Below are 17,760 nucleotides of genomic sequence, written 5' to 3'. Positions count from 1 at the left end.
GTTCCTGTTAATCCTCTGTTGTCCCACTTTTTCAGCTGCTATTACAATGCCTTCTTCCTCTCACTTTCCTTATCTCACTTCTCTTGCTGCAAACTACTGTAAATGAAATGTGCAAAAATAGTTTGCACTCCATTAGCTCAGTAGCAAGGAGAGGAGAGGAGGGGGCATAATTTTCCCTTCCAAGTAAGTTCAGACAAAAACAAACTATTGCAGCATCTCCTAGGCTGTGTGTTCCTCCTCATTAATAATTTTGCCATCTTGATCATAATTTGATGTTGCTTGGCCACATGCTTCCCTGGTTTCATCTTTGAAGTGTTGCCTACCAGAGCTGTACACATTTAACTTGGTGTAAGTCCCTTTGGGGTTTATTTCTGAGTCAGTATTCATTCATTTGAATCCCACTGTTTTCCCAGTGCAAGACCCAAGCTATGAACAGGATAATGCTACTAATTTCTCTTAGATATGTTCTCAGCATAAATATGATTCCAAAGAAAAATGTTAAAGAGACCAGATTTAGAATTAGTTAATTATCCTGCTTTCACCCAAATTGGGACCCAACGCAATTTACAACAGAGTTAAAACAAGTTCGAGTTTTAAAAACTGATGATAAAAAAGTTAAATACAATTAAACAAGCAATCATATTAATTAACTTTAATTTTAAAAAATATAAAATCATTTAAAACAAATCCATAAAAATAAGAATACAGCACACACACCATAAGAAGAACTCCCCACAACCAGCCTGTTTAAATAAAAAGGTCTTTTCCTACCAGGGGAAGAAGAGAGTGGGGCATCCTGGCCTTCTTTGGAAGAGAGTCAGAATCATAGAGTTATAAGAGCCATCTAACAAGAAGAACAGAAAACAAAAAGACCTCACCTGCCTTTTTCAAAATTTAGCTGCCCAAAATGCAAAAAACATGTAGGAGGAAAATTAGGAAATGACCATCCAGTCCAGGGTGACCAGATGTCCTCCTTTTTCAGGACATGTCTGCCCAGGAGGAATTGCAAACTGTCCTCTATTTTGAGCATGACTGAGAAGCATGAATTTATATTTATATGAGTGTTTTTAGCTTTTATTTGGTACTGTCCTAAATTTTGCTTGAATGCCCTACATTTTGCGGTGCCTTGACCTCCTTTGCAGTTATGACATTTGGTTACCCTGATCTAGTCCAGCCCACTTCTGCCATGCAGGAAGAACAATCAAAGCATTCCTGATAGATGGCCATCCAGCCTCTGTTTAAAAACCTCCGAAGAAGGAGATTCCACTACTCTCCAAGGCAGCATCTTGCACTGTCTGGAAGCAGCCACTGACAAGGTCTTCTTCCTTGTCCTCAGAAGATGGGCCTGTGACAGTGGTGGAACTGAGAGAAAGTTCTCCAAAGTTTCCATTAGTGTCTTCCCTCTTTTGAAACAAAGGGCTAGTTGTTAATGTACATTTTCCAGAATTACCCATGTCATCATAAGGCTCCCTTATGCATCTTTAATCGTTTATGGCTAATCTTCCATAATGAGGCTAGTGAGTGTTTTGTCCTCAGAGTTTAACATAGATTAAAGGTGCAGGTAATCATATAGGAAGCAATATGAAAATACTTGTTTCCACCCTGTTCCTCAACTACAAGAAGGCTTTCTATTATCCCAGCCTGCTGCTCACAGTCTGTCCTTGACTTTCCCCACAGTCATGTTTGCCTGTACAATGTAAAATTGATGCCTTCTGGAAAGGTAATCTAAAAACAAACAAAGTTATAAAATTAAAAATGTCTCTTAAAATGATACAATAAAAGACATTAAATAGCCATAATGATAGTGTGGAATCTCCAAATAGAATTTAGGATGATGCAAATCGTACAGAAGAGTTCATCAAGCAGCTGATTTGTTCCTTTTCTTTTGCAGCCCAGGCCGGTCTCCCTCTTCCTATGACAATGAGATAGTAATGATGAACCATGTTTACAAGGAACGATTCCCCAAGGTAAGGACTGAAAGAGGAGATGGAGCCTAAAAATTTCACTTGTATCAAAGATGATCCTCTGGGAGCCACTTTATTTAGATGCCTGAAAAACAGCTAAGCACACTACTAGAGGCAAATGGATCTGTTTCGCTCAACCACCATTGTTGGCAAGAGAGAGAGAGAAGCATTTTACACTAACACAATTTAAAACAATCAGCCCCAAATTGGTGTCTCCCAGATGCGTAGGACTACATAGCATGATCGATAGCCATTGGGATGGTGGAAGTCCAGCATGTTGGAAAGTGCCAACATGAGGAAGCCTGCTTTGAAATTGGAATTCTCTTGCCCAAGTAGTATCTCACAACTTTGCATTGTCTCACTCGTTCTCATGACTATTTTAATATTCTATGCAAACATGATGAACAAAATGAGTGAAAGTATCGGTCAGAGAATCAAAACTGGACCCAGAGTCTGAACTGAATAAATTCTTTGATACAAAAATAGGATGTGCTCTTGTTATTTATATCACACAATCATAGAGTTGGAAGAGACCACAAGGGCCATCCAGTCCAACCCCCCCCTTTGCCATGCAGGAACTCATAATCAAAACACCCCTGACAGATGGCCATCCAGCCTCTGTTTAAAGACCTCCAATGAAGGAGACTCCACTACACTCCATGGAAAAGTGTTCCATTGTCAAACAGTCCTTACTGTCAGGAAGTTCCTCCTAATGTTGAGGTGAAATCTCTTTTCCTGTAGCTTGCATCCATTGTTCCATGTTCTATAAGTAGATATGATGGAGAACAGAAAGATTTTATTCCTTGTAGTACTGAAGGAAGGAAGGAAGGAAGGAAGGAAGGAAGGAAGGAAGGAAGGAAAGCCTTGGAGAGTGGGATGTGCAAAATGCATATATAGAGAAGGGGTGAAAGAGTAAACAGATGGATAGACAAACAGATATTCATGTCTTACTATGGTCAGGTGTGATTTCCCAAACAATTTGCTTAAATAGGAAGATGACAAAGGAAGGATCCTCATGACCCAGAACTTAACTGACAGAGAATGCAGTAAATTGTTTTGCAGGCATAGGAAAGGAGCATGAGTTAGGACCTAATCTGCGTTTATTTTCTCTAATGAAAAACCCTCTGCTTCTTACCCCCACAGGCAACGGCGCAAATGGAAGAGAAGCTGAAAGATTTCATTAAAAGCTATGAACCAGACAGTGTATTACCTTTGGCTGATGGGGCACTGAGTTTCATCCACCACCAGGTCATTGAGTTGGCCCGAGACTGTTTAACCAAGTCCCAAGAAGGTCTCATCACCACTGTCTACTTCTATGAGTTGCAGGAAAACATGGAGAAGCTGCTAAAAGATGTGAGCACCTCAGTCAATAGATGGAGTTTAGAAGAGGTGTAGAGACAAAGCTGAAAGTGGGGGAGCAAATGGAGAAAGATAGAGGCACTAGTGTTCAAACCGTGTGCAGAACCTAAGTTAGCTTGGAAGGGGGCTGGGTGAGACTAGGTGATGAACAGTTGAGAAGGAAGCATCCACAATAGACAAGTGAGCCATGGGAGGCTGAGTGTATGATAGTAAGATATTAATGAGACCATGGAAAGGGGTGGGTGTTTCTTGGGGCTACGGGGGTTTTCCAGTGGAGGGGATCTCAGACTAACTCCTTCTCTCATGAGCCACCTCTTCATTTTGCTTGTAGGCCTACGAACGTTCAGAGAGTGAGGAGGTGACTTTTGTGACTCAACTAGTAAAGAAGCTGCTTATTATCATCTCGCGTCCAGCACGCCTACTGGAATGCCTGGTGAGGCCCTGGGGGATGGTTGAGTGTGGGTGTGTGCATGTGTGAATGTGTATAAGTGTAAGAATTGACAGATTGACTCAGAAGTGTTTGACCCTGTTGCTTCTAGATGTTTTTTCACAGAATCACAACAAACATGCCATAAACACTTTTTAATGTTTCTGTAAAATTATCCTGCAAATGGTAGTCCATCAACATATTAATTGATGGACAGGACAGCGGCAGTGTTACTGTAGGAGGTGGAAAGGGAGAGATTACTCATCTGTTATTCTCCATTCCCCTCTTCTTTTTCAGTGGTAGGCAAACTGGTACCCTCTAGATATTTTGGCCTACAACTCCCCATAATCCCTGACAATTGACCGTATTGGCTAGGGTTTATGAGAGTTGGTATAGTTCAAAACATACAGAGGACCCCAGCATGTTGTAGGTCGCATACTTCAGCAAGCTGTGCAAAGCAAGTCATACAAATAGAATAGCAAGGAGCCACACTGTGGGTATACATTTGAAACAGTAAGAAAGTGGTAGGGAATGTGAGTTGGGAACTATGGCTCTGGATATTACAACAGGAAACAATAGCTTGGTGGAGTCCACAACACTCATGTATCCATGTGTCAAGCAGTAAACATAACAGTAACAGTAATTTTTAGTTAGTAGGAATTTTTATAGATATAAAACATTGTATTTTGAATGCTCACAAGAAGTAGTACTGTTTTAGCAGAAGCACAGTGTGGAATTTGCACAAACAATGAAAATGAAATGTGTTATCTAAAAAAGAAGGGAAAATCCTGAAAGGTCCTTAAAATTCATGGCATGCCTGCTTCAACTCAGAAACTAGATCCAGTGGGACATTTGTCTTTGTTGAAGATCCAGTAGTCATTCCCAAATGATTTCCCCAAATTGTTTGTCTCTTTTGGCCCGGTAGGCACAATTTCAAAACCATGATATTTAAGAGCATCTGCCATCTTGTAATTTGAGATGTGCTGTGCATGCTGATGTTACTTTATAGCAAACACAACCTTGGAGAGAAATACTCCAGAAGAGTCACTGCCTCAAAACATTTAGGTCCCAACCCTGCATTCCTTTTGCCAGCTTAGCTCCCATGTGAAAATGCTCAGGGAGTTGCTTTGTTTGTGCTCCACGCTTTTCCAGCATAGGGTTGCCAGAGTGAAAACTGGAGAAGGCTCCTGTACCTTTAATAGTTTTGTAGATGCCATAGTGGTTTGAGCATGGGATGATGACTCTGGAGACCAGAGATCAGATTCATACTGCTATAATGTTCTGGCATAGCTATTGCACATTTCAGTGGGGCCCGCAGTGGTATCAAGCTTGAAAGTGTCACTTTTTGGAACTACAGTTCATAGAATTCCTTAGCCAGAATGAGGAGCATGTTGGCTGGAGGCTTCTGGGAATTATAATCCCAAAAGGAGCATGTCCAGGCTGTAAAATCCAATGGAAACCCACTGGGTGACCTTGGGCAAGTCACATTCTCTCAGCCTCAGCGGAAGGTAATGGCAACCCCTTGCTGAACAAATCTTGCCAAGAAAATCCCATGATAGGTTTGCCTTAGAGTTGCCATAAGTCAGAAATGACACAACACAACAACAACAACATCCACTGGCTTTTCTGATCCTATTAAGCATTTCTTAATTAAAAGGTCTTCCTACTTTCCAGCAGTGGGCAGCCAGATGCCTATATGAAGCTGAGAAGCTGGGCATAAAATGCAGCCGCCTTGGTTGTAGCTTGTTCTTATCACCTTCTATTCTGAGCTCTACAGCCACTGAACATGGAGGCCCTAGTATTTTTTTTCTTTTTTAAAAACCTTTCCTAATCTCTGGTTTTTTCCCAATCTTGTGGTTGTTGATACATGTCTCAAACACAGCAGCCACGACAACAAAGAGGAGGAAATTTCAGCCAGTGTTTGCTTGTTATACAGTCAGTTCAAAGGCAACACCTAAAAATCTCTCTTCTACGCAACCACTAAAGGTAGAGGAGTCCTGTCCAGTTTTCCATCTGGCAACCCTATTCCAGGATGATGCTCCAAGCCTGAAAGCAGTTTTCTCTGAGCTGAATCCCATGACGTCTTGGCCCAGATGAAGCATTGCCTTCTGTCTCCCTGCCCTTGTAAGTCGGTTGCCATCCATCTGGAGATCATCAGCTTTCCTCCACCTGTTCCCAGCTAGCTTTTTGAAGGTACCTGTTGGTTTCCCTGGCAACGCACCAGCCAATCACAGACAGTGCTTCCTCTACCTGGCCAGCTGCCATCTGGCTCAGCAAGGAGGAGGCTGCGTTTGCTTGCATCACCTTGGCCAGCCTAATGCGGTATCTGTGGCTGTGAATGCAAGGATGGCTGTTGTTGAAAAGATGAGAGTGGCAGGGAAAGCAGCAGACAGTTGCGAGAAAGATGCCCCAGTATCTGATAATGCCTCCCTTTCCCCATCCCTTCCACTGTGGAACAGAAATAAATGGGTTTAGTGGGGGAAATGTGCTTTTTTTAAAAAAAAAATGTGTTTTTAAATTTTGGTTTATTTGGTCTGTCTACTTAGCTTTGCTATTGTTGTGTGCCTTCAAGTCATTTCTGACTTATGGCAACCCTGAGATGAACCTAACATGGGGTTTTCTTGGCAGGATTTGCTCAGAAGGGATTTACGCTTGCCATCCTCTGAGGCTGAAAGAGTGTGACTTTCCCATGATCACCCAGTGGGTTTACATGGCCAAGTTGGGACTTGAACCCTGGCCTCCAGAGCCCTAGTCCAAAACTCAAATTACTAGGCCACACTGGCTCTCTAAGCTATCAGTGTCAGATGTTTTAATGTTTGTTTGTTTTTACAAAAGCAGACTATGAAAGTGTGTGTGTGTGTAGAAGGAAGTGGCTGAATTTTCAATTCCCTTAATGATTATGTGGGTGTTTTCTCCATCTGATGTTGGCTTGTAAGTAAAGACGGAAAGAAATAGGAGTTTAGTTCATCCTTTTCTAGATTGATTTCCTGATTTTGTAATCTGGTTGACTTGTGTTATACCTCAGAAGTAGCTTGGACCCCCATAGCTTGATCTGTAGCCTAAATAAAACCATTAAAAACATCATCTCCAGATTTCAAAGTGGCCACAGTCGTAAGTCAAAGGAGACACAATCTAATTCACAGGCCTGTGGGACCATTAGATCATGCACTGACTGTTCAGATATTTGAAATCAGAACCTCACTCCCTGGAACTTTTAGCTCACAGTGAAGAACCCTGGTGGCGCAGTGGTTAAATGCCTCTACTGCAGCCACTCATTCGCAAACCACAAGGTTGTGAATTCAATACCAGCCAGGGACTCAGGTTCTACTCAGCCTAGCGTCCTTCCGAGATCGCTAAAATGAGTACCCAGCTTGTTGGAGACAGTTAGCTTACACATTGTAAACCGCTTAGGGAGTGCTTAAATGCACTGATAAGTTATATAGAAATGTACTTGCTATTGCTATATTGCTATTGAAGTGCTTTTTGCTCATTTCTTGTAAAACAAACACAGAAACCCCTAATGCTGGGCTGGATCAATACACCTGCATCAAAGTGGGATATTCCATAAAGTCAGTGATATGGAAGCCCCCCCCCCTCCTATGGGTCATGTAGCATGTGGAGGTGGGGGGCTGTGACATGTCCAGGAGACATTTTTCAGACCCTGGGAGCCTTGGTCGCAACACACATACACACTCATGGCTAAAAATGACTGGAAGCCCTCTTCTGGTGTGGAAAAATAGATTTTTAGTAAAATGTTAAACACTAGATAGGTTCGTTGTGACCCATTTAAAGCTGAAATGTTCTTTCTGGGGGCTTCCAAAAGATGTAGTTCACCCAGACAAAGGGGCAGTCTAGGATATTTTGAGAATGGCAGGAACCACTAAGTAACCCTGGTGGCCACATGGACCTCTAGAACCACACCTTATCCATCCTGATGTACCACAAACTTCTGGAACCAGGTAAGGGGAGTTGTGGCCCTCCAGAGGTTTTGGGTTACAACTCCCGTAACCATTTCCCATTAGCTGTGCTGGCTGTGAGTGCTAGGAGTTGGTCCAAAAAAGGTTCTCCATCTCTTCTTTGGACAATATACGTCATGCCAGCCATGCACTGAACTGCAGCCAGGCAATTTTTCAGACTTCTGTTCCCAAACATATAGATAACATTTTTACCAGGTTTAGAACTCTTCTCTCCCCACTTTCTCCAAACAAATTTGGGTGGTATAAACAGAGGGCATCCTTTAATCTTATAATTGCCCTGTGAGTCAGATTAAGCTGAGTGAGAGAGAGAGAGAGAGAGAGAGAGAGATGTGAGGAAAGAGAGAAATCTGAGAAAAGAGAGGCAGTATCAGGGTTATTCAGGAAGCCAAAGACATTTTGCTGTCTGCACCAAAAGACAAGATGCCCCCCCCCCCGCCCCCAATTCCTCCTGCAGAAGTCAACTGTACTGGAAGTCGAATATTCCTTCTGTGCTGGTGATGGGACATCATGCCTTGCCTCACCTGCAAGTAGCAGACTAATTTAGGGGTACAGAAGAAGTTGCCTAGAAAACAAGGAAATGAACAAGAACATGTGTTGGCCTGTAAATACTGTTACCCATCACCATTGCCTATGATGGCTACAAGCAATAGGAATAGGGTTACAGGTGTCCCATCACCAGCACGGAAGGAATATTCAACTTCCAGTACAGTTGACTTCTACAGGAGGAATGGGGGAGCCATCTTGTCCTTTGGTGCAGACAGCAAAACGTCTTTGGCTAGTTTTATGGCAACCCATGTTCAGATCTCAGTACAAAGGAACAACTTTGTGGATGACCCTGATACAGCCTCCCTTTTCTCACATCTCTTTTTCCTTACATCTCCCTCTCTCCCTCTCTGCCCAAGGAGAGCTGAGGCTGTCTCCACACCACTCAACATCTTCCACCCACCACAACCACCTCTCTCTGCCTAATAATAGGGCAGGTGCAAGTGCAGCTGTACCACTTTCCTTTGGGGGTCTCCCTGAAGAAGAGAGAAACAGTCAATCACTGTCAGCCTCTGGTTATTGGAAAGAAAGAATTTTAAGTCAAAACTGTTTCTGGGGCAGCCTTTAGCCCTAATTCTATCCTGTGATGTTGCCCTCCAGGAGTTTAATCCTGAGGAGTTTTACCACCTGTTGGAAGCTGCTGAAGATCATGCCAAAGAAGGGCATCTAGTGAAAACAGACATCCCTCGCTACATCATCAGTCAGCTGGGACTCACCCGAGACCCCTTCCCAGGTAATGCAGCAAAAGCCACCTGTGAGAAACCAGGGAGCCATATACATCCATAACTGAGCTACGGTATTTGTATTGTCCTGTGACTGTACATCTGTGTGTGATTTCATGCATGTGTCAGCATGCTCATCTTGTAACTTCTGTGGATATGTGGCAAGTCACTTTTCATCTTGGCTTTTGAGTTTGGCATTTTACATTGATATTCTAAGAAGCACAGAGTATTTGTCCCCAGAATTCTTCATGTCTAATCAAATCTCATTTCCTCCGAAACATTTATAGTAACCTCTACGTATGAGTAACGATAGTGTGGGCTAATCTACTTTTTAAGCAGGATACATAATAAAGAAACACAGAGGATGTGATGTCTCTAATGGGATGCTTCTAGTCTTTGCATAATCTTATAACTTCCAGGATCTTAATGAAGCCAAGTTCATCTGAGAGCAGAGTTCTTGACAGGGTTGACAGAGGGGGAGAAAGGAGAAGATAGATTACTAGAGTTTCTAGGCAACACTTTTGAGTTAGCATATTCCTGGGCTAGTTAGACTTTAGTCCAGGGAGGAGAGTTGTTTGGCCCTGTAGTTGTTACTGAACTGCTATTCCTATTGCCTGTAGCCATCATAGGCAATGGTATTTGCAGGCCAACACACATTTTCCAGCCTTGTTTCAATGTGTCTAGTACTGCACTTTTGACAAAAACAAGCAAGAGTTTACCCTCTGGTTCACTTAAGAAAGACCAGCCATAACTTGTAAAGATATCCAATGTATGCACTCTTGCTTTGTAATTTTAAAGCACTCAGGTGGACTGTAGGGATCCTTGTACTTCTCCCTGCTTCCACACACAAAAAGGGGCACAGCCATCAACTAACACAAAACTAAAGTTAGCCCATCCATCCCTACTGGAGAGAAACTGACTGAGCATTGGATTTGTTTTTGTGGAAGACAAACTCTGTAGTGAGCTCTCCTTAGCCTCTTCTCATCTCCGAGTCCTTTCTAAGGCCTAATTTTCAATGAAATGGCAAAGCTATGTCTAGACCACCCTGCTGCCCTACAGATGTTCAACTACAACTTAAGAGTACTGGACATGATTCTGGGGAAGACTTAGTGAAATGCACAGGCCCTAACCACCCACTGTTTTCACTGACTTTTAAGTAAACCATACCCTCTTTGTTGTGTGCCTTCAAGTCATTTCTGCCTTATGACGATGCTAAGGTAAATTTATCACAGGATTCTCTTGGCAACATTTGCCAGTGGGATAAGGTTGCTATTCCTTTGTTTGAGACAGAGAGTATGGTTTGATTAAGGTCACCCAATGGATTTCCATGGCCGAGTAAGGATTCAGATCCTGGTCTCCTGAGTCTTAGTCCTATACTCAAACTACTACACCATGCTAGCTTTCAGACCACCCTTTGAAGCCTCCTAATAACACTTGCTGGGTTACTCAAAAGATAAGGATGTGCTTATTTTCTATGTGGAGGTAATATGGTTATAGGGAGGAACAGCATTCAGTCTCCCACTGAGAGTTATGATTGGGCTTAACACTAACATCCTTAGATAGCTCTGATAGGGCTCACTGCTTATATCAAACTTAGGCCTTTCTTTTAACCTCCACCAAGTATTACAAGTAATATTAGGCAGCTGGATCTGGTTCCTCACTAAATATCCCAGAATGCCCCTGTTGTGTACTGCCTTTTTGAAAGATAGGCTCAGAAGACCTAGGCCTTGTGGAGACAATAGAAGGGAATGCTTTCATTGTGGAAGAGGATGAGGGCAGAAGCTAGGTGGACTAGTTGGGGATTCCATCATCACCTTAAAGACAGGTACAATCCTAGTCCTAGCCCTTTAATTTTTATGTTTCGTAATAATAAGTGCCTGTGTGTAGTATCTCTTAAAAAGAAAAGCTGTAAACTAGCATGGGGGGCAGCTCAAGAGATGAGTAGACTCAGCCATCCAACTCTGGTTTGGAGTACTTTCCTCACAACTATCAGAAGAAGAGCCCCATCCAGGCAACATTTTGTCCATGGTCTCTTCATACCTGGCCCTGTCTTAACACTCTCTCTCTCCCTCTCCCTCTCCCTCTCCCTCTCTCTCGCTCTCTCTCACACACACACACACAATCAGCTTCATATAATTGATGGGCAGATGATGGTCTGGAAGTAGGCGTGGTGGTAATCTAATGCATAAACCTGCCTTATGACTAAAAGCTAAGGTACGGGGGGGGGGGCGGTACACAGCAGATTAGAAACAGTATTGTTTGCTTTGGTATGATGCCATTCATTTCTCCCAACAACCTGCTTGTTTTTCACATACTTAAATTGGTCCGAACGAGCTACCTTTTGCTGCTTTGATTCTATAAAGTCAAACACTCAATACAGTGTATGTGAGATTCCAGTGGCCAGGTTGGCCATATTCCTTCACATCAGGTAAACGGAAGAGAAGTTGTATGAGCCCATCTAATGTTATTTAGCCCAGAGTTAAGACTAATAATTTGTCAAGAAGAGAGTCAAAATCTTAACACCCAGATAAGCAAAAAGGAGCAGACATGCCAATGTGTGGCAGTGAGGAGTGGAAGAATCCCAAAGGTCTCATGCACCAGGAGAATCATTGCACATTTTCATATCAGGGTGGTTCTTTGTCATGCAGGTGAATTTATCAACATACTTTTATCATGCCCATAAATTAGTTTGTGACCATACATTTTCATGTCTATAAGCTAGCATACACTTTGGTCTTTATCTTATGTGTGTTGATGAGGTGTGTGTGTGTTAGTGCACAGATGTGCATTTATGTGAACAGAGTTTCACAACTCCATTTGTATCCCAGTGTGCATGTGAATGAAACTGCCATTATATGCAAACCTGCATGGACATAAATGTTTGTATATTTCTTCCAAAGGTGTTTGTTAAGGTGCGATGCATGTGTGGTTTACCTGTGGTTTGTGTTAGCAAGAGCATGGTTGTGTCTCCTGATTTGCCAACTCTCTCTCACATACATGCATATGAGTTAGCATGTCACTGTGTATGTGTATGTACCCTATGCACGTGCATTTGGGTCTATGCATGGCTGTGCGTATGTCTCGGTTTCTTCCTTTCTGTGCTTTCATGAATGACAGTGGGGTTGCTAAAGCCTTGTTCCCTTGGCTCTCCCTTTGGCTCTTTCCAAACCCTGTTGTCGTCAGATGTGCTGTATGTGGAGGAGCACGATAGCGGAGGATCCAACACACCTGACACAGAGGAATTTGCCGAGGTCAGTATTTGGGGGGCAGCTATGCCAACCTCACCCCAGCTCTTTGCCATCTACCCCAGTTTTCTTGCACATACATATACACGCAAGTACATACTCATCTGCATCCTTGTCTTTCCTGCTCTTTGATAATGCTGTTGCTGCTGCTGCTACAACCAAAACCACTTGGTTGATCCTAGGATGTGGGAAAATGCAAGTGAATGGCAGTTGCCATTAGGCCTCAGATGGGTATCTTGTTTGGTAGACTTTTGGGCAAGCAAACAAACACAAGGAAACCTGGCTTCAGAATGGCTGGCTTGAGTTATGTGTATCTAAAGTAGGGGTGGCAAGCCTGGTCTTACAGATGCTGTCAGATTGCAACTCCCAGCAGCCCCTAGCCGGTATAAGCAATGCTGAGGAACCCTGGAAGTTGCAATTGAACAACATCTAGAGAGCCAACTGGTTCCCACCCACTGAACTGCCACCTCCAAGCCTAAAGGCATGTACATGGCATTGAGCACCTTTGACCCTACACCTGGAACTGTGGGTGGGGGGCAAAGTAGATATTAATTTCAGAAATGAAATTAATGTGCACTATTTTGTTATTTGAATAGCAGTGCCCTACCCATAAGCCTCACAGCCCCTTCACTCCTCAGGCTGTATACACTCAAGCGTAATAGAAATGTACAAGTCAAACAGCATTCACCCAATTAATGTCATGTTCAGCCTGAGAAGGGGTGTGCTGTCTTTTTTCATAGGTACCTTCTAGGAAAATAACACCTATAATGTTTAATCATGCAAGAGACCTTTTGTGGGCAATCCACTGCATTGTTCTGCAGAAGTAAATCCCCCTGAGTTCAGTGGGACTTGCTTTTAAATGCATGCATATAGGATTGGACATCATAAAGCTATTGATTAATATACTTCTAAAGTAATTTCTGAAGATACTTCATCCAGGGCTAATAAAAACATTTTCATATGATTTAACTGTCTTCTTTTTGACAGTAGTGATCCATCATGAATAAATGTTAATAATAACAAAATCTCCATTTAGGACCAAGATCCAAAAAGTTGTTTAGGGATTTGTGTGACCCTATGATGTTTCCCCATTCACCTGCCACTTGAAACTCATATTCATGCCAACCATTCACATTGTGTGCTGGATGGGGGATTTCGGGACTTCTAGTCTCAACAAGTAATTTCCCCCCAAAACTGCACCGCTTGGGTTGTGGAAACATCCAGTGTGTGCCCATCTGGAACTGAAATGAAATGCCACAAGGCTAATGGATGGAAACCCCAAGAGGAGCTTGAGATGGCAACACTTTAAAACTTGGGTCCTCCAGGCACTGTTGGGCTGCGTCTCTTATCATCTCTCAATAATTACTATGTCAGCTTGGTCTGATGGGTGTTTCAGTTTAACAACAGCTGAAGGGCTGCATGTTCCCCAGCTGTGATGTAGGAGACCTGGGCAACAGGGGACAGAGTAGATACATGAGGTAGAAAAGAAAAGACCCTACATAATTTTGGAAGGACCTAAGCCAGATCAGTTTATGAATGTAGTACGAAGGTAAAAGGGGAAGATAGAGATGAGGTGCAGCAGCAGAAATATTTAGCACAGTGCATATTGGGCAAAAATGGGAGAGTGGCATTTTATGTGGATCTACCAGGCAAAGTAGAAGGGAAATGGGTAGAAAGTCTGGGGACAGAAGACATATTATAAAGGAGCATTGGTTCTTAATCCTGCTTGATCCCAGCCTAGGAACTGCATCCTCCATAGCCCTATGGCATATTTGGCAATGGGATACAAACAGAGGTGTTAGTGCTTGCCCTATAGCAAGGGAACCTCTTCCCTACTCATGAAGAAAATCTTCTTCCCTCTTGGAGATGGACCAAAACCATAGTGTTGGTGGGGTATGGATTGTCTTTCAGAAACACTGGAAGGCAGATGACATGTGATTTGAATGTATATTAAATTGGTTGAAGAAGGGATTGGGGTTTTCACTACTGAATACATTTATTGATCTGCTAATTTGATGGGCATATTTGTCTCTTGCTGTGCTAACCATTGTGGGTCACACCATTCCTTTGGGATAAGAGGGAAGGTGCAAACATGCTAAAATTCAGATACCTTAATGAATGAAAAAGAAGCATGAAGCCAGTCATTCGTACCTGGGATTTTGGGGGAGTGGATTGCTTTTGTTTGATTATTAGCTCAGAAACAGAAAACTCAGCCAACTATATCTTCTCTTCCCTGAATATGTGTTGTGTTTCTCTAACTGGGAAAGATGCAAATGCATGGGAGGGAGAATATTTGTTTCCAGCCTAGCTGGACATGCAGAAATTAAAACAAAAGTAATAATTATTTATAAACAGGTGATGACAATTCAATTCCTAGAGGAGGAGGGTGTGTCTGCAGGTACTTCTTCCCTATGTGCATTCATGGAAACTTGAGAGCTTTCACCTACAGCTGAAAAAGCAGGAAGCATCCCCCCTAGAACAACTTAGTGCCAGTACCAGGCATATTGTTGGAGAGAAAATTATGAAGTGGTGCCCACAACCCGAGGCAGCTGATGGCTTCCATACTGATAGGGTGGTGAATCCATCTTCCCAGCCTTGTATGCATGGGCCAGGATGCTCTGGAGGCAGCCTGGAGTATCCTGGCCATGGAAATGTCACAGCCTCCCTGTTACCTGGCCGTCAGTTCTGACACAGGTACAGCAATTCAAACACAATCCCATTGAGATCAGAACAAGTTGCCCAGGACAGATCACATTGCTGGGCATCTTGTCTGACCGCAGTGTGAGTGGCTGACACCAGCAGCAGACATGCCAGTTGGCTCAGTGGGATGTATTTCAAAAAGCTGTTCGATGACACAACAGAAGGCCTTAGATTTTCCCAGAAGGTCCAAAGTAGAAGGTAGGTTTTTAAAATTGATCTTAAGGATGTTATAGCCCAGTTCTGGTGCTGAACATGCTGGCCGTTGTCCGGTCTGTTTGCAACAGAACCGGGATTTAGGCTGTGCATCTTCTGGACTCTCCGCAGAGAGAATGTGAGGAAGCCGGTTTATTTGGCTCATGCAGACAAGACCCAGGTTTTACTCTGAACTTTGCTGTATGGGGTTCAGGATCTTGGATGGCTCCTTTCAACTTTGGACCAAAACCTACTGTAGATTTATTACCTCACTGACATGGAAGCCACCAGCTGACATTTTTCACAACAGCTCCCAAGGTTGCAATTCTGTGGGTGCAGTTTGCCATCCTGAACTGTTTGGTCAGGGATGGTGATATGGACCAATCCTTCCTGCGACATAGTTGACCCAGCTGTAGTCCAGTACAATAGGGGAGGGGACCAGAATTGGTTCTTGTGATAGCCCTTATGAAATAAATAAATAGAAAGATGCTGGGTGTGGGATGTCCCTTATATTTGTTTAAAGATTTGTATGAGTTTGTGTGTTTTAATTAAGAGTTAGATAAAATGAGATTTGTTTCCCCAGAAGAAATGCTACATGACCACTTTTCCGGTATGAAATAATTTCTAGTAAAGATGAAGGAGGTAGAGCAGAAGAAAGAGAATTGCTTCAATCAGGAGGTTTCTACCTTCTCAGAGCTTGGAAAGGTTATTTGTGGGATATTCTGAGTTTTTGTAGTACGAAAAAGCTCTGTTCCAGACCAGGTGGGAAAACATCTGAGGAGAATGATCATCAGCACCCTACTCTGGTGTTCTGGAATAGAGAGAATGAAACAAATATGACTATAAAAAGAAAATTCAAAGCATATCTTATGATGCTGAGGTCTTAAATACATGACCAAGGTTGGTTGGCTCAGGAACCTTTTCTGGGGAACTAGAAGGACTCAGCTTGAAAATAATCTCTTAACAGGCTTCAGTATCAGTGAATACCACCAGAGCATCTCTGTTATCAGATCCCTGCATGTTACTCTCTAGTTAGAGATTTATTCATTTTATATCTCTGTGTTTGGCTCTTCTTCAGTTTTTGCATTTCTTGCAGTTGTACAGCTAATGGAAAACTACACTGACCGCCATGCATATGTAGTTTCAGAATAACTCTCTAACTTTTCTAGTACTGAGGTTAACAGTGTTTGTAAGTGACATATTCCAGGCCCAAATGCAGTATTGCCCTTTGTAAAGAAGGTTTTTTTAAAACAGAGGGGCTAAATGCCTGTCTGCATATGTACTGCTGCTTATGTCTTCACACCCGGTATGCTTACTGTTGCAGAGTCGTGGGACTACTCCAAAGCCAAAAAAGCCACCAGGAGAAGGAGACTTTGAAACTATCAAACTTATAAGCAATGGGGCATATGGGTGAGTGAGTTTATTCAAATACCAAGCTCCTTGACTCTGTTTACACAGGAGGTTCTCTTTGCTTCTGGTTCAGCACTTCAGCTCCAAATAAAATACCAAAGGTTCTGTTTCTATGGTACAGGAGTACATCATATCCTCCAACTGCCCCAGTTTGGCAGGAAGAGTTGTGATTAATGCTCTCCTGTTCCATTTTTCAGCTGTTTTAAAATGTCTCAGTTTCTCTTTCTTCTTCCCATCCCCCCCCCACCTTTGCCTTCAGCTTACTTCAATAGCTGCAAGCTGAGTTCAAAGTGAAAAAAATAGTTGCACTCAGTTAACTCAACATGGGGAGAAGAGAGGAGGAGGCAGGAGCTTGCCTTTCCCAGAAGGCTCAGGCAAAAGTAAACTCAGCAGTATCTTTTCATTTGTGTGTTTTTTTTTTTTTAATTAATGATGCATGCCATCTTGTCCACACTGTGATGTAACTTAACCACACTTGTCCTGGTTTTCATCTGGGAAATGTTTGAGGGCTTGGTACATCAGTCTGTTACTTGTCAGAGTCATTACGGCAAAATGCAGAAGGTAAGCAGGCTATATAATCTTCTGGATAACATAATCTCTCCTCTTCCTTCACTCTGCTCCCTTCATTTGGGTGAAATCATTATCTAGTCTGAGCTTCTTGATCATCCATAGGAGTAGTATCTTTGGTACCCAGAAGTATCTAAACTGAGTTCAGACATACAGGTGCCATCACTTTGAAAATGACAAACCCTGTCATTTAAAAAAAAAAGTTTTTATAAGCCCTGTTTTCATAGTAGTTTACAGGAAATAAGCATAATACCAGTAAAAACCTAGGAAGAATTATACAGTTGAAACATTAACTAAGACAGCAGTTAAAGCCTTTTATATCCATTATAAAATAGGAGTCCCCAGTATTTATGGATTACTGAGTGTAGCTGGAATTCTGAGAAGGTGTCATGGGTGCCATCACAAAATGGCTGCCATAGGGGTATTGGCCCATTTACAAAATGGCTATCATGGTGGGAGCAGCCAATCATGAAACACCCTGGCAAGGGGAACTAATGAAGTTTAAAAGATAACTTGCCAAAGAAGCTGAATACAGATTAGCACAAGAGTGTCTCCTCTGCAGTCCAGGGACCAGGTGAGGTCCTGAGGTGTGCCCTGACCCTACCACAGTGGCTGAATTTCCCACTTGAGTCAATTTCCTACTGGTTTAATACA

At 42.7% G+C, this 17,760-nt stretch overlaps 1 protein-coding gene across 3 annotated transcripts in view; it reads left to right on the top strand.

The window, feature by feature from the left end:
• Nucleotides 1-17,760, top strand: part of LOC149323084 (microtubule-associated serine/threonine-protein kinase 1-like) — a 124,702-nt gene that overhangs the window by 74,140 nt on the left and 32,802 nt on the right. For all 3 annotated transcript variants that reach the window (XM_089487078.1, XM_089487070.1, XM_089487083.1), the window contains 6 exons: nt 1,892-1,967; nt 3,108-3,317; nt 3,655-3,756; nt 8,871-9,003; nt 12,176-12,243; nt 16,454-16,539. In XM_089487078.1, the coding sequence (XP_089343204.1) occupies nt 1,892-1,967; nt 3,108-3,317; nt 3,655-3,756; nt 8,871-9,003; nt 12,176-12,243; nt 16,454-16,539 (675 nt within the window). The remainder of the gene's footprint in view (nt 1-1,891; nt 1,968-3,107; nt 3,318-3,654; nt 3,757-8,870; nt 9,004-12,175; nt 12,244-16,453; nt 16,540-17,760) is intronic.

Source organism: Sceloporus occidentalis, unplaced genomic scaffold (genome assembly GCF_023333645.1).
Source record: "Sceloporus occidentalis isolate IW3139 unplaced genomic scaffold, rSceOcc1.0.p SCAF_1, whole genome shotgun sequence".
In the NCBI taxonomy this organism is placed as follows: Eukaryota; Metazoa; Chordata; class Lepidosauria; order Squamata; family Phrynosomatidae; genus Sceloporus; species Sceloporus occidentalis.
This window is presented reverse-complemented; position numbering and strand designations above follow the sequence as displayed.